This window comes from Labrus mixtus, chromosome 2, assembly GCF_963584025.1.
Source record: "Labrus mixtus chromosome 2, fLabMix1.1, whole genome shotgun sequence".
Taxonomy (NCBI): Eukaryota; Metazoa; Chordata; class Actinopteri; order Labriformes; family Labridae; genus Labrus; species Labrus mixtus.
The window spans coordinates 8740813-8753005 of record NC_083613.1 but is presented as its reverse complement, the minus strand read 5'-3'; the positions used below and the strand labels follow the sequence as shown (position 1 = coordinate 8753005).

Genomic DNA, 12193 nt, shown 5'->3' with positions numbered 1-12193 from the left:
TCCTTGTTAGAGTGCTCCTTCTCTGCTTTGTTTTTTCTGTTTTCAAAATATCTCTCTTACTGCACTTTAACTGTGTGGGCCAGCTCCATAGTAATACCCTGAGTGCACCCGAATTGCCAAGTACCTACACAATCTGTCAGTAGACAGTACCTACGATCCGTGCTGTATACTTTTAGTATCTACTATTCAGTAGGCGCGCACTAGGCAGATATTTTTTCCTACTTCGTCTGATTCATTCAGTATGGAAGTCATTTACGTTTCCCGAACCGACCGCATCCACCCGTTTTTTTGTTTAGCTTTATTCAAGGAGAGTAATGTAATGCACATATACAGTCAGGTAAACAAAAAACAATATCACAATGTAAATCAAGTAAAAAACAGATTAAATAATAAAATAACATACAGTACATACAGGAAAGTACAAATGAAAGACAAATGTCCTATCTCGCCATTAAAAAAAGGCACAAAAAGCCCCCCCAAAAAATAATACATAAAAATAAAATAAACCAATGAAGACACATTTAAATAGGGAATTGATTATTTAAATAGAGGTCTCAGGGGAAAAGGTTTTATAATAATGCAGACATTTGTTACATTTGTTGTTCTTAATTAAAAGTAGTGGTTTCAGTCAGGACTTTAACTCTAGATTAAAAATTGATTCAATTAATCCACGCTCGTTTGTTTTGATTTGGAGGCGCACATGAAGTGACGTTTACGTTTAATTTTGCACAGCATTGTGGGTGGTAAAATACAATTAATTTTCTGAAAGGATGCATCCGATCCATACTGCATGAAACCTGGAAGTTAGTATCCATACTGAAATGTTCAGTATACTGAGGTGGACCCAAAAGCTGCATACTGAATGACCACTAAAGTTCAGTATACTGAAACTCCCTACTGAAAAGTACGTACTGCATACTGAACTGTGACATTCAGAAAGGGCCATTGTCTCTACCTGCCAACTCCTACTTGTCAAGCTGCCAGTGATGCAATCTACATACAAGATGTGAGTCCTCCTGCTGCACCGTAATGGAGCCAGGATGAAGGATCCAGCAGAGTATAATTCAAATGTCTGTAACACCCAGGGTGTTGCTATGACAATCTTCCATTAGCCTGAGTAGATGAAAGCATTGACCCTGTGAGAGCGATATTATGGAGTCGACCATGCCAGCACAAAATGTCAATAGTTATGATATTTTTTTAAAGTTATTAGAGTGCTTTCATTTTCCAGAGTGGGTTTGCTCATTTTTTTTTTTACATCTAATTAGTGCTGATGTCACAGAGTATGTCCCTAATTAAGAGAAGAAAAAGATAGAAGGCCTTGCTTTCTTTTGTCTGTGCCGCAGTTTGAAAAGAGAAGGTTGTTTTCATGCTGTCTTTAAAAACAGCACACTTTGGAGGATACACTTCATGACAAATTCGGACAAATCATGGCCACACTGTCGTCTATGAACGAATGTCATTCTTTTTGTTCACCAGTTTACCATCGCTTACTCGTCTTCCTCTTTCTCTCTTCCTTTGTTCAGTCCCAGACAGATAATTCCTCTTCAAGTTAAATTGCATGCTATGCTTCGAAGGGCAACATGAGAGAGAGTGCTGTCAAATGGGGCCCCCTTAGGGAGGTATTCTACGGTTGTTTTAAAATGTGCATATTTTGAACCATTGCTGTGGCTTAAAGTTTGTCAGCCCTTTGGAGCCCCCTCCTTACCTGCATGAGGCCCCAAGCAGTTGCCTACCTTGCCCATTGACAAACAGAACCTCTGACGAGAGGATACCCTTCCAATAGAGTGTAGACCCTGGTGGAGGTGGTGATAGAACAATGCAGGATGTGATGAGGGCTGGGTTTCTGAGACTGTATCTGAACTCTGACTGACTGCAGAAGAGAGAACAGATTTTAAAATCTGACAGCTGAAGGATGATTGGGTGAGAGAGGGTGCGGCAGAATCTAGTTGGATTATTACTAGAAGAATAAACACCCAAAATCAGCTGATCACCCGAGCAGGGGGATGGAGGAAGTGGTAGAGAGGGAGAGGCTAAACTAAATGAAGAAAATTGAATGAGCGTGTGAGAGAATATAACATATAAGTCCTCCTGCTTGAACTTACACTGAGCTCCATTGTAAGGAAACAGTCACTTCCTAGGAAGGTAGGAAGGAAGGTACACATCACAGTAGAACAAGCTACTTAGGAAGAACATTTGTCCTGTCAAGTCTTTGTGTGTTTACAATGAACAAACTGCTCTTTTTGTTCTGGGACTCTGAGTCTAAGTGTTGACCTTTGACTTTCACTTTTCACAGGGAAGCCACTAAATAATAAGTAGTTTTGACTGTTCTTTTGGCAGAATTAATTAATTAATTAAATCTCAGAAATATGTAAAAAATGAAAATCTTCACACTACTCAAAGCGCTTTCACACCCATTCACACACTGATGGCAGAGGCTGCTATGTCAAGTGTCCATCAGTATTAACTTATCTAATCCATACACACCTAAAGGCCACCAACGAGAAGCTGGTGCTACATTGGGTTAAGTGTCTTGTCCAAGAACATATCGGACATGTGGCTGCAGGAGCTGGGGGTCGAACCCCGGACCTTTCATTTGAGAGAAGACCGACCCTACCACTGAGTCACAGCCGCCCCCTGTATAACCTGTTATCTCTGTAACATCACAGTTTGCCTGACTGCTGTGTGTGAAATGACAAGACTGTAGGAACACAGATTCTTCATAAAAGCACAAAACAGTCAAGTACACTAAAAGTAACTCCAAAGTAACAGACACTTTTTTATATTTTCAGTATCCACATCTTAAAAATAGATGTGGTAATTACAAACAAACCTTAAAGAATCACAAAGCAAAGAACATGTTTTATAAAACCACTGCAGAATTATGTCACATACTTAGTTATCTTTATCTTTATTTCTGATTGAGATAGACAAAATCGTACATCCATTTTCAGTGACGCTGAATAGAACCCCCTGTTTAAAAACCTGAGGTCTCACTATAACTCATGTTGTTTCTGTTCTTATTATCACCTCTGTTATTCTCATCATCATAGAGAGGTCCAGAGCTGCACCGATGGGACAGAGAAAATGGTTCTATAAAGATTCTGCATCAAAAAGGGGAGCGGTCTCCTCTGAGGCTTTGAGGCAGAGATGATTTCCACTTCAAAGAAACACACTTATTTCTTTAAACTACGGTAAGGAAAATTCTCTCAAGAGCAGCTTTTGTTCTCAAAATTTCAAACAAAATACATACAGCAGATGAATACACATACTTTCATTCCATTGTTATGCTGACGAGGTCATCCCCCATAACCACCATCACCTTTTCTGGCCAAGTCATCCACCTCTCTCCAACCGTCACAAATCTCGGCATCAAAATGGACCCTCAACTGAACTTTGAAGCCCACATTAAACATCTGTGCAAAAACTCATTCTACCACCTCAGAAACACTGCCAAACTCCGTCCTACACTCTCCCTGTCAGATGCTGAGAAACTCGTCCACGCCTTTGTCTCCTCCAGGCTGGACTACTGCAACGCACTCCTCATCGGGATCCCTAGCAAGAGCCTCCAGAAGCTCCAACAAGAACAGCGCTGCTAGGGTCCTGATGAGGGTGCGTAAATATGAACACATCACACCCATCCTTCAGACACTACACTGACTCCCTATTTCATTCAGGATTCAATACAAAGTCACCCTTCTCACCTACCAGTGCACCCATGGAAATGCCCCCCTCTATCTCAAAGAACTCCTCACCCCACAATCCTCCACACGAAGCCTCCTCTCTGGAAACACCAACCTCCTCAATCCCCCCAGGACTAAACTCCACACCATGGGTGACCGGGCCTTCTGCTCCTCTGCTCCACAGTCTGTGGAACGCTCTCCCCGAGCAGCTGAGGGCTCCACAGTCTGCTGATGCTTTTAAAAGGACCCTAAAAACCTTTTTAACAAAGCCTTCTGCTTGTGCTTTTAGTTTCGTTAGTTGCTTAGTTGATGAAGTTTTTATTTTTATTTTTTTCCTGTAGCACTTTGAGATTTTTTTGCAAAAATGTAAAGTGCGTTACAAATTAAATATATTATTATTATTATTACTCATCCTGCACTCCCTTTCCATGCATTAATAAAATGCTTATCCTGTCCAGTGTAAACACAGGGGTAGCTTTGTGAAAACCACATGTACATAGAACCCCAGTGAAAAGGAGACATCTGTACCTCAGCCACTGGTTCATCTGTTTCTGATGCAGCTGAACCCCATTTACTCAAAGCGAAACAGATATCTAATGCTGTATACATAGAGAGTCTGCAGATACAACTTGGCTGCAGGAGAGCATCTCTTTCTACAGAGAAAAGTATTTCTGGTGCCAGTGGATCTGTACCAGACGTAATAGAGTGAGCGTTACAATCTATCAACATTAAGATATTCCCGGCTGACTCCCTGCACCAAACGACCAGAGCACTGCATATAAAACAGACTAAGTGATACCTTGATGTCAGAAGATGATGCAAATGAATCCTGGAAATGCAACATGATGTAAACAAAGAAGCTGAAACAAAGGTAGGTGAAAAGCAAAGACAAGTGATGTGACAGGCAGTTTAACCTCCACTGGACTAGTCTGTTCATGTGTCGTTTGATGTTTTCCTCTTCTAGAGTCTGAATGTTCCTGATCAACAGTTCCTGATCCAGTGGGTCACACTGCGCCCTCTGCTGGTCCTGCTGTACTCCTGCATTTGATTGTCGTGAATTCTGTGAATTCATTTGGATGGCTTGATGTTTCTTTTGTGAACGCCACATGTAAGTTTCACTCAAAATGTGCAACATATATAAAATAATCCTTTATTCATCCCACAGCGGGGAAATTTACAGTGTTACAGCAGCAAAGAGCAAAGATTGGATCATATAAAAAAAGAGCCAATAAAACCGGATGACATAATAGCCACATTCCCTGACCTAAAACCTACAACCCTCCCAAGCCTCCCTCCACACCAAGATACACACACACACACACACACACACACACACACACACACACACACACACACACACACACACACACACACCGTCCACGACAAGAGGACGAGATTATAAGTAACTATTGTTATCCAAATCTTTATTATTCTTATCTTATTATAATAAAACCGCGCCCTAAGCAGTCTTTATGTAGTGTCTTCTACTTGTTCTACCATTTCTACTACTGTTTCTTCATCTACTGATACTTCTTCTACTACTCCTTTTACTTCTTCTACTTCTTGTTCTTCTGCTTTTACTTCTTGTTCTTCTGCTTTTACCGCTTTTCTTCTACTTCTTATTCTTCTGACTTTCCTACTTTTTCTTCTTCTACTACTACTCTTCTTTTACTATTTTCTCTTCTTCTACTTCTTGTTCTTCTGATTTTACTACTTTTACTTCTTCTACTTCTTGTTCTTCTGATTTTACTACTTTTACTTCTTCTACTTCTTGTTCTTCTGATTTTACTACTTTTACTTCTTCTACTTCTTGTTCTTCTGATTTTACTACTTTTTCTTCATCTTCTACTATTCCTTCAGCTGTTTCTGCTAATTCTTCTTCATTCAGCAATGTTTTGCAAAACATTTCCGCAGGTAAATGCAAATTGTCTAGTTTAAATTATTGGGGAGGTGTTGACCTGCAATCACCTTCCTGAGACTTTATGCCACATAAACTGATAACTTTCAGTGCAGTTTTGGATATGGCACATCAAACAGAAGTTAAGGGAAGCAAATGTTAGCCTTCAGGAATTCACAATGTTGCTCCACCTCTTTCAGGCACTTAACAGTGACATTTGCCTGCTTTGCCTTCCTCCTTTTCTCTCATTCTACATCAGACGGAGAAGCTGCAAACAGGCTTGGAAGCAACATCTTCAACTCTTCAACAAGGTAGGCAGCCGTACCTCTTTCCTCAGAAAAAATAAAAATACAAACAAAGGTTTAGAGGAGGAAGAAATACTACAAGCAAGCAAGCAGAAAATGAAAATCTCTAGTCTATTCTGATTTTGTTCTTTTAAAGAACAGCACGTTTTTTTTGTTTTTGTTTTTTTTAGCAGCTATAGGTCGAGTAAGTTTGTTATGAAGTTTTAAACAATCATTTATCTTGGTACACTCAGTTACAGCTTTGCTCTTTATAAGAAAATAAACAGGAGGAAAAAAGAGGGAAAATGTCTTGAACTAGACTGAATGAATCACTGCATTTCAATGAGCTGAAATAATTTAATAAAAAAATAAATACATAAATAAAAATGACCTTATTAAAACACAAGTCAATGAAAAGCATGTTGTATAATGTCCTGCACCTGCAGTCATGTACAGTAACACACCTAAACTCAATCCCAACATGTGAATTCTATATGTTTTCTTGTGGACTCTAACTAGAAGGCTTTGGCCTGTCACAATAAAACAAATGTGAAATCAGGGTCAAATTTGATGGATGGATCATTTTAGAACTTGATTTGGGTCTTCCAAGCATGTTTGTGTCATCAATCATGATTATGGGTTCGGACAAAGTAAACGACAGCTGGAAGTCTGATAGAACAGGTCAGACGGTATGCGTCACTGCTCACACTCCCATTTTGATTTCCCTTGTGTTGTCAGTAAGCTGTCTTTACCTCCCTGCATGCTCTGATTTCTCTCATGAGCTCAACTCATGCCTAAGACAAAAAACACAACGTCACCAGATGAACGCAACCGTAAAAATGCCAAAGACTACAATGGTAATGGAATATACTTTTCAGCTTTAAAATTCTGTTTCAGCACAAAAAATTATTCTTGACCTTTTAGGCTTTGCAAAAATAACTTTCAAAAGCTTTCATCTTCTTAAAAAACTCAACCACTTGTGAGCATTTTGAAATGGGATTAAAAGCTTAAAAGTAACCTTGACCTTTTTGGCAAACTGTGGGATGATTGTAGATTTGATCAGAAATACACATATATCTTATATTCACAAACAAATATAGGACTGAAGACATTGTCAGTCTGAGGTTTGACTTTTTACTTCCTGTGACTGTAATCACGATTGTATTGATATTACCCACAGCAAAACTTTTTAACTTATTAGCGACCTTATGGAGGAACTCGGTTTGGTGCACTTGGGGTGGCAGTTCATTCTGTAGGGACTTGGGTTAGGAAGCAGAGAGTCGCCGGTTCATGTCCTAGTGCGGACCAAGTCTGGAATTCGGTCTGGCAGTTGGAGAGGTGCAGGTTCACGTCTTGAGAAGTGCCATGGTGCCCTTGAGCAAGGCGCCAAACCACCAGCTCAGGAACACTCATCACAGATATCTCTCTATTAGTGCGTGTCCATGTGTGTAGCATGTTCAACAGAGTGTAAAACTGAATTTCCCTTCAGGAGATTAATAAAGTATATTTTGTTCTTCTTCTTTAGTGCCCACCAAAGGTCTCTGAGTATAACTGCACTGTTATAAAACACAGTGTGTTGACGTAGGCAGCTTAGTATCGGACTAGAACTAATATTTGAATGTGGAAAAGATACATATTGTTGCTTTAAACTGCAATATCACCATCGCCCATGATTTCGTTTTGAACTCTTGTGCTTTTTCGATGTCAAGTACAATTAACTGTCATGAAAAAAACAACCTGCAAGGCTGAAACTTAAGCAAAAAAAAACAACTCAATTTATAGCCTGGGCTATAAACATCACTCTGTAAAAAGACCCAGTCTTTATTTGAGACAGGTCTCAAAACGAGATGGGCCTTTAATTCTAAAAAAAAAAAAAATGTGCACAGCAAAGATGGGAAAGACTAAAACATTGTAAATTTAAATTGAAATCCCGAGTCTATACTAATTTGTTGTATGACAGGTCATCTCTGCCAACCTGCTGCTCTGTGGGGCAGAGAGGGAGAGACCCCTTTAATATAATCACTAACAAGAGTGTGCTGGACTATGGATTTGTAGACATCAGAATGTCTTAGTTGTAAAAACTTTAAATTTAACATGAGATAAAAAAATTTTTTCCTAATTTTATTTTAAACACCCATGCACCTAGTAGACCAAAGTTTAAGTCAGTCTGAATGGAAATTGTATTTAATTGTGTTCTAGTGTTGGGCCTGCAGCCTTTGTGTATTTGCTTGTGTTTCCTTTATCTGCAGGAAGTGCTCGTTACAACACACCCCTCATCTGCTTGAGATTTGTGTATTTGCCTGTGTTTTCTTAAGGTGTAGTGGAATGATCTCTCTAAACCCCAAGACATTATGCTGAAACTTTGCTTACACAACACACACACACACACACATATGCACACACACACATAAGGTCTGAAGCAGGAAAGGGACGGGTCACATATTTGAACAGCTGCCAAACTTCAGTGGAATTATAAGCATCACTCCCCCTGAAAGTGAAGTTAAATCGCTAAGTGAGACTGCTTCACTACTTACTTTGTGCCCTCTTATCTAAATGTGTCACTTTGTGTTTTTTAAATATTTGTACGGCCAATTCAAAACAACTTCTTAGCTTTGCATACAAAAGTAGACAATGATGCATTCTCTGTTCTCTTTTCTAAGGAGAGCAGGTCTAGAGAGCTTGATAGCCAAGCTATGTTATGGCATGCACCCCATGCACAGAGGCTATAGTCCTCATTGCCGCTGCCAAGGGTTCGGTTCCGACCTCAGCCCGTTGCTGCATGTCTTCCCCCACTGTCTCCTTACAATGTGTCCCGTCTCTCTTCAGCTGTGCTACCTAATAGGGGCAAAAATGGCACACACATGAAAAGGTGTATAGACCGTGACCATACTCTTTATGTTGGAATCAAAATCCATAGTAGTTTTTTTTTATTTCTATAACTTGTATTGGATGAACTGGCCAACACTTTTCTGTGAAATGGCATTGGGTCCTTTCAGCCATGCACATCCATCCCTTTTTTGTCTTTTGGGTAAAATGGAGATTTGAGAGTGTATCTGACAAAAAGAAATGGGTCTTCTCTCACAGTCATTACTGAGTGTCAGAGAGTCCAAATGTAATGCCACCAAACCAGCTGGCTTGCATGTAAACAGTTTTAAAATGCTCCTCAACTCGATAAACTAGTTTTCACACTTTTGTAGGAGAGACACTGCAAAAATAGAGTGAACATTTACCCATCCAGGGTGAGTACAGATGGTTTCAGTATTTTCTCTTCATAAGGACTTTTCTCTCTTATTCCTTAAACAGATATCATGGAAAAAGGCCAGGGACCTCCCTTTGAAATGGCAGCACCGCCTTACCCCGGCCCCCCCATGGGTCATGCAGCCTACCCACCCCAGCCTGGTGAGAACAGATAAAATTATTTGTTTTATTTGGCACATTTTCCTCTTGAACTGTAGTGTTTCTCCTAGTCAGCTTGTTTCTCATTCAGTCATTTAAACCTATGATTCCTCCTATCCAGCTCAGCAATCTTCCTACATGTACAGTCAACAGCAGCCTCAGGTGGTACAGCCTGGTGAGAACAGATAAAATTATTTGTTTTATTTGGCACATTTTCCTCTTGAACTGTAGTGTTTCTCCTAGTCAGCTTGTTTCTCATTCAGTCATTTAAACCTATGATTCCTCCTATCCAGCTCAGCATCCTTCCTACACGTACAGTCACCAGCAGCCTCAGGTGGTACAGCCTGGTGAGAACAGATAAAATTATTTGGGTTTTTTAAAATCTTTTTTTCTTGCGGGCCAAAATTGTCGTGTTAGAATCGCTCGCGGGCCACAGGTTTTGTTTTTTTTAAATATAGTTGAAAAAATAGTAAGGCTTTGTAGATCAGAATCAAAAGGCTCGCTAAAGAAATCCTTTAATAAAATGAAATCAAATATTTTGATTTCTTTGTTCTACTTTATTTGTTTTTTTCTCAGAATCAAGCCTGTAACGTGGTTCATTTCTTTGGAAAAGCTTTCTGCATTTAGCTCAGGTCATTAAATGGTTAAACAACAGTCCGCTTGTTTGCAAAAACTGTGCATGAGTTTTTTTTCATAGTTTACAAAAAAATGTGGAAAATAGTAAAAGCTGTAGATTTAAAAAAAAACCAACAACATACATGTTACTGAACATTTTCTATTTTAGGAATATTGTTCAGCCCTTGTTAACATGAAAAAGAAAAATAAGATAATGTGCCAATCTTAATCAAGGCCTCGGGCCAAAATCTTCTGATTCTTTATTTGAAGTCACGGGCCGCAAAAAATCCCCTCAAAGGCCGCAAATGGCCCTCGGGCTGCACTTTGGACACCCCTAAACCTATGATTCCCCCTATCCAGCTCAGCATCCTTCCTACATGTACAGTCAACAGCAGTTTCAGGTGGTACAGCCTGGCGAGGGTCTCTCTTCAAAGGTTTCTCACAAAATGAAAAATGTGAAGAGAGAAGTTAAGTGGTTTTTGTGTCTTCGTTACAGTGAGCCAAGTGGTGGTGGTGCAGCAGCTACCCAAGGATGTTCCTGGACAGATGGTTTGTGCTCATTGCCATAACAGAGTTGTTACGAGAGTGGAGTACAAAAATGGTTTGCTCACCTGGCTGATCTGTGGCGTACTTGGACTTTTCCTGTGAGTATAAACCAAACACACACATGCAAACACAAACCTGGAAAAATTCAGTTACAACCCCCACCTCTTTTTTTCATTTTTAAAACTAACAGTGTATATAAGAGCCTATATAACGATGCAGAAGTAACTGAGACAAAGAGTGATTATGCAGTGTCACTGGATCAGAGCATTGGCTGTTTATAAAGAAGGATCAGAGCAGCAGACCAGACTAGCATGAGTCAGCAGTTTTTGCAAGTTTGTCTCCACAGAGTTTCTGAAATATATGCCTGTAAGTACGAGTTCATATTGTGCTGTTTGTTGAATATGTTAAGTAATATAGATTGTGAAATTTATCAAGATGTATATTCTGTTAGCCATTGATGGCATTTTCCAGTATGTGTTAGCAACAAGCTAATAAACAAAGATATGTATATATATATCGGTCCATCTGTGAGAAATTGTGCCCCCACCTGTAATCGCTCATATTCCTGCTTCACGGCCGCATGCAGTGAAGAAGCTAACTGAAATATTTGAATAAGTTACTTCATCTTTTTTTCCCTATGTGTCAGTGAGTCACTGGTCTTCATATTTGTGTTTTGTAATTTAAATGACAAAGACTTCATGGAAACATACTTAATCATGCGTCATAATTGTTTCTTTTTATAGTTCTCATTCTTTTCATAATAATGACCATACAAACCACCATGAATGTTACAATGGAACTCAGTCTCCACCCATTTAAAGTCTATGTCTCCACCCTGTTTGTTCATGGTTTGGCCTGTCATGTTGTCCAGCCAGTTGACTAATTAGCAGCTTAACAATGTGTTACAGAGTGCACACTGATGTGTACAGGAGGAAGTGTTACTTTAAAGTTTATTCTGATACCTCACCCCAGGTGCTGGCCTTGCTGTTTCATCCCCTTCTGCGTGGATTCTGCTAAGGACGTGGAGCACTCCTGCCCAAATTGTAACCAAGTCCTGCACATCCACAAACGCATGTGAAGCAGAGCTGCTGTTTAAACTCTGCTCAAGTAACAACAAAAGAGATGAGTCAGCATGACTAAACAAAACATCTGTACAGGAGACAAGCCTTTCCATGCAAACACACAGACATCATCATGAGCTCTGAGCTAACTTCTATCAAACACACATCATACTACCTATGATATTCTGTACTGAGACTGTTTAAGATATCACATCGTCAGAGCAGGGATTTCTCTTTTTCTTTTATCTGTTTATTTTAAATGGTCAGAGATGTTGAGGAAAAATATACAATTGTTGTTTCATGACTTGACCTTTGTGATGTTGTCTCCATATAATATAACTAAGTGCTACATTTATGTAACAGTGTAGGAGGGGAAATGTTTCATTTGTCTTGACATGAGGGCAATTTATTTATTTATTCCCAAATAATGAAGATTATAAGACAACTTACTTCTTTCAAATAATACGCCTCTTTCTTTCATTCATGGAGGATAGAAAAAACCTTTGCACATCCATTTCATAAGACAGATGCGTCCATCGAACACTTCAAGGTACACAATCAGGACTGTTTGCCTGACGAAGGTGTCGTACTGAAACGTTGCCAATAATTGTTTATTTGCAAGTTACACAGCGTGCAGGAGTTTAGATTTACATTTCATGGGGTATGTTGTGCAAAATCAGGGTATTAGATCCTCTGCAGTGGTGTTTGAGT

At 39.5% G+C, this 12193-nt stretch overlaps 1 protein-coding gene across 4 annotated transcripts; it reads left to right on the top strand.

Annotated features, from left to right (window-relative positions):
• The first annotated feature begins 5796 nt into the window (after positions 1-5796).
• Positions 5797-11786, top strand: LOC132983516 (LITAF domain-containing protein-like). Of its 4 annotated transcripts, none has more exons than XM_061049851.1 (6): positions 5797-5891; positions 9168-9263; positions 9554-9607; positions 10236-10289; positions 10372-10519; positions 11394-11786. In XM_061049851.1, the coding sequence occupies exons 2-6, from the start codon at positions 9173-9175 to the stop codon at positions 11497-11499; spliced, it is 453 nt and encodes a 150-aa protein (XP_060905834.1). In that variant the 5' UTR covers positions 5797-5891; positions 9168-9172; the 3' UTR covers positions 11500-11786. The 4 variants fall into 4 exon arrangements, with proteins under 4 accessions (XP_060905834.1, XP_060905843.1, XP_060905850.1 ...); XM_061049860.1 differs by lacking the exon at positions 9554-9607 and adding an exon at positions 9382-9435; XM_061049867.1 differs by lacking the exon at positions 10236-10289.
• The last annotated feature ends 407 nt before the right edge of the window (positions 11787-12193 follow it).

Excerpts from the sequence above, each read along its gene's own strand:
- LOC132983516 (XM_061049851.1), top strand. The coding sequence starts at position 9,173 with ATGGAAAAAGGCCAGGGACCTCCCTTTGAAATGGCAGCACCGCCTTAC. Across the intron at positions 9,608-10,235 it reads GCCTCAGGTGGTACAGCCTG|CTCAGCATCCTTCCTACATG; the intron begins GTGAGAACAGAT and ends CCCCCTATCCAG. Across the intron at positions 10,520-11,393 it reads GGCGTACTTGGACTTTTCCT|GTGCTGGCCTTGCTGTTTCA; the intron begins GTGAGTATAAAC and ends ACCTCACCCCAG.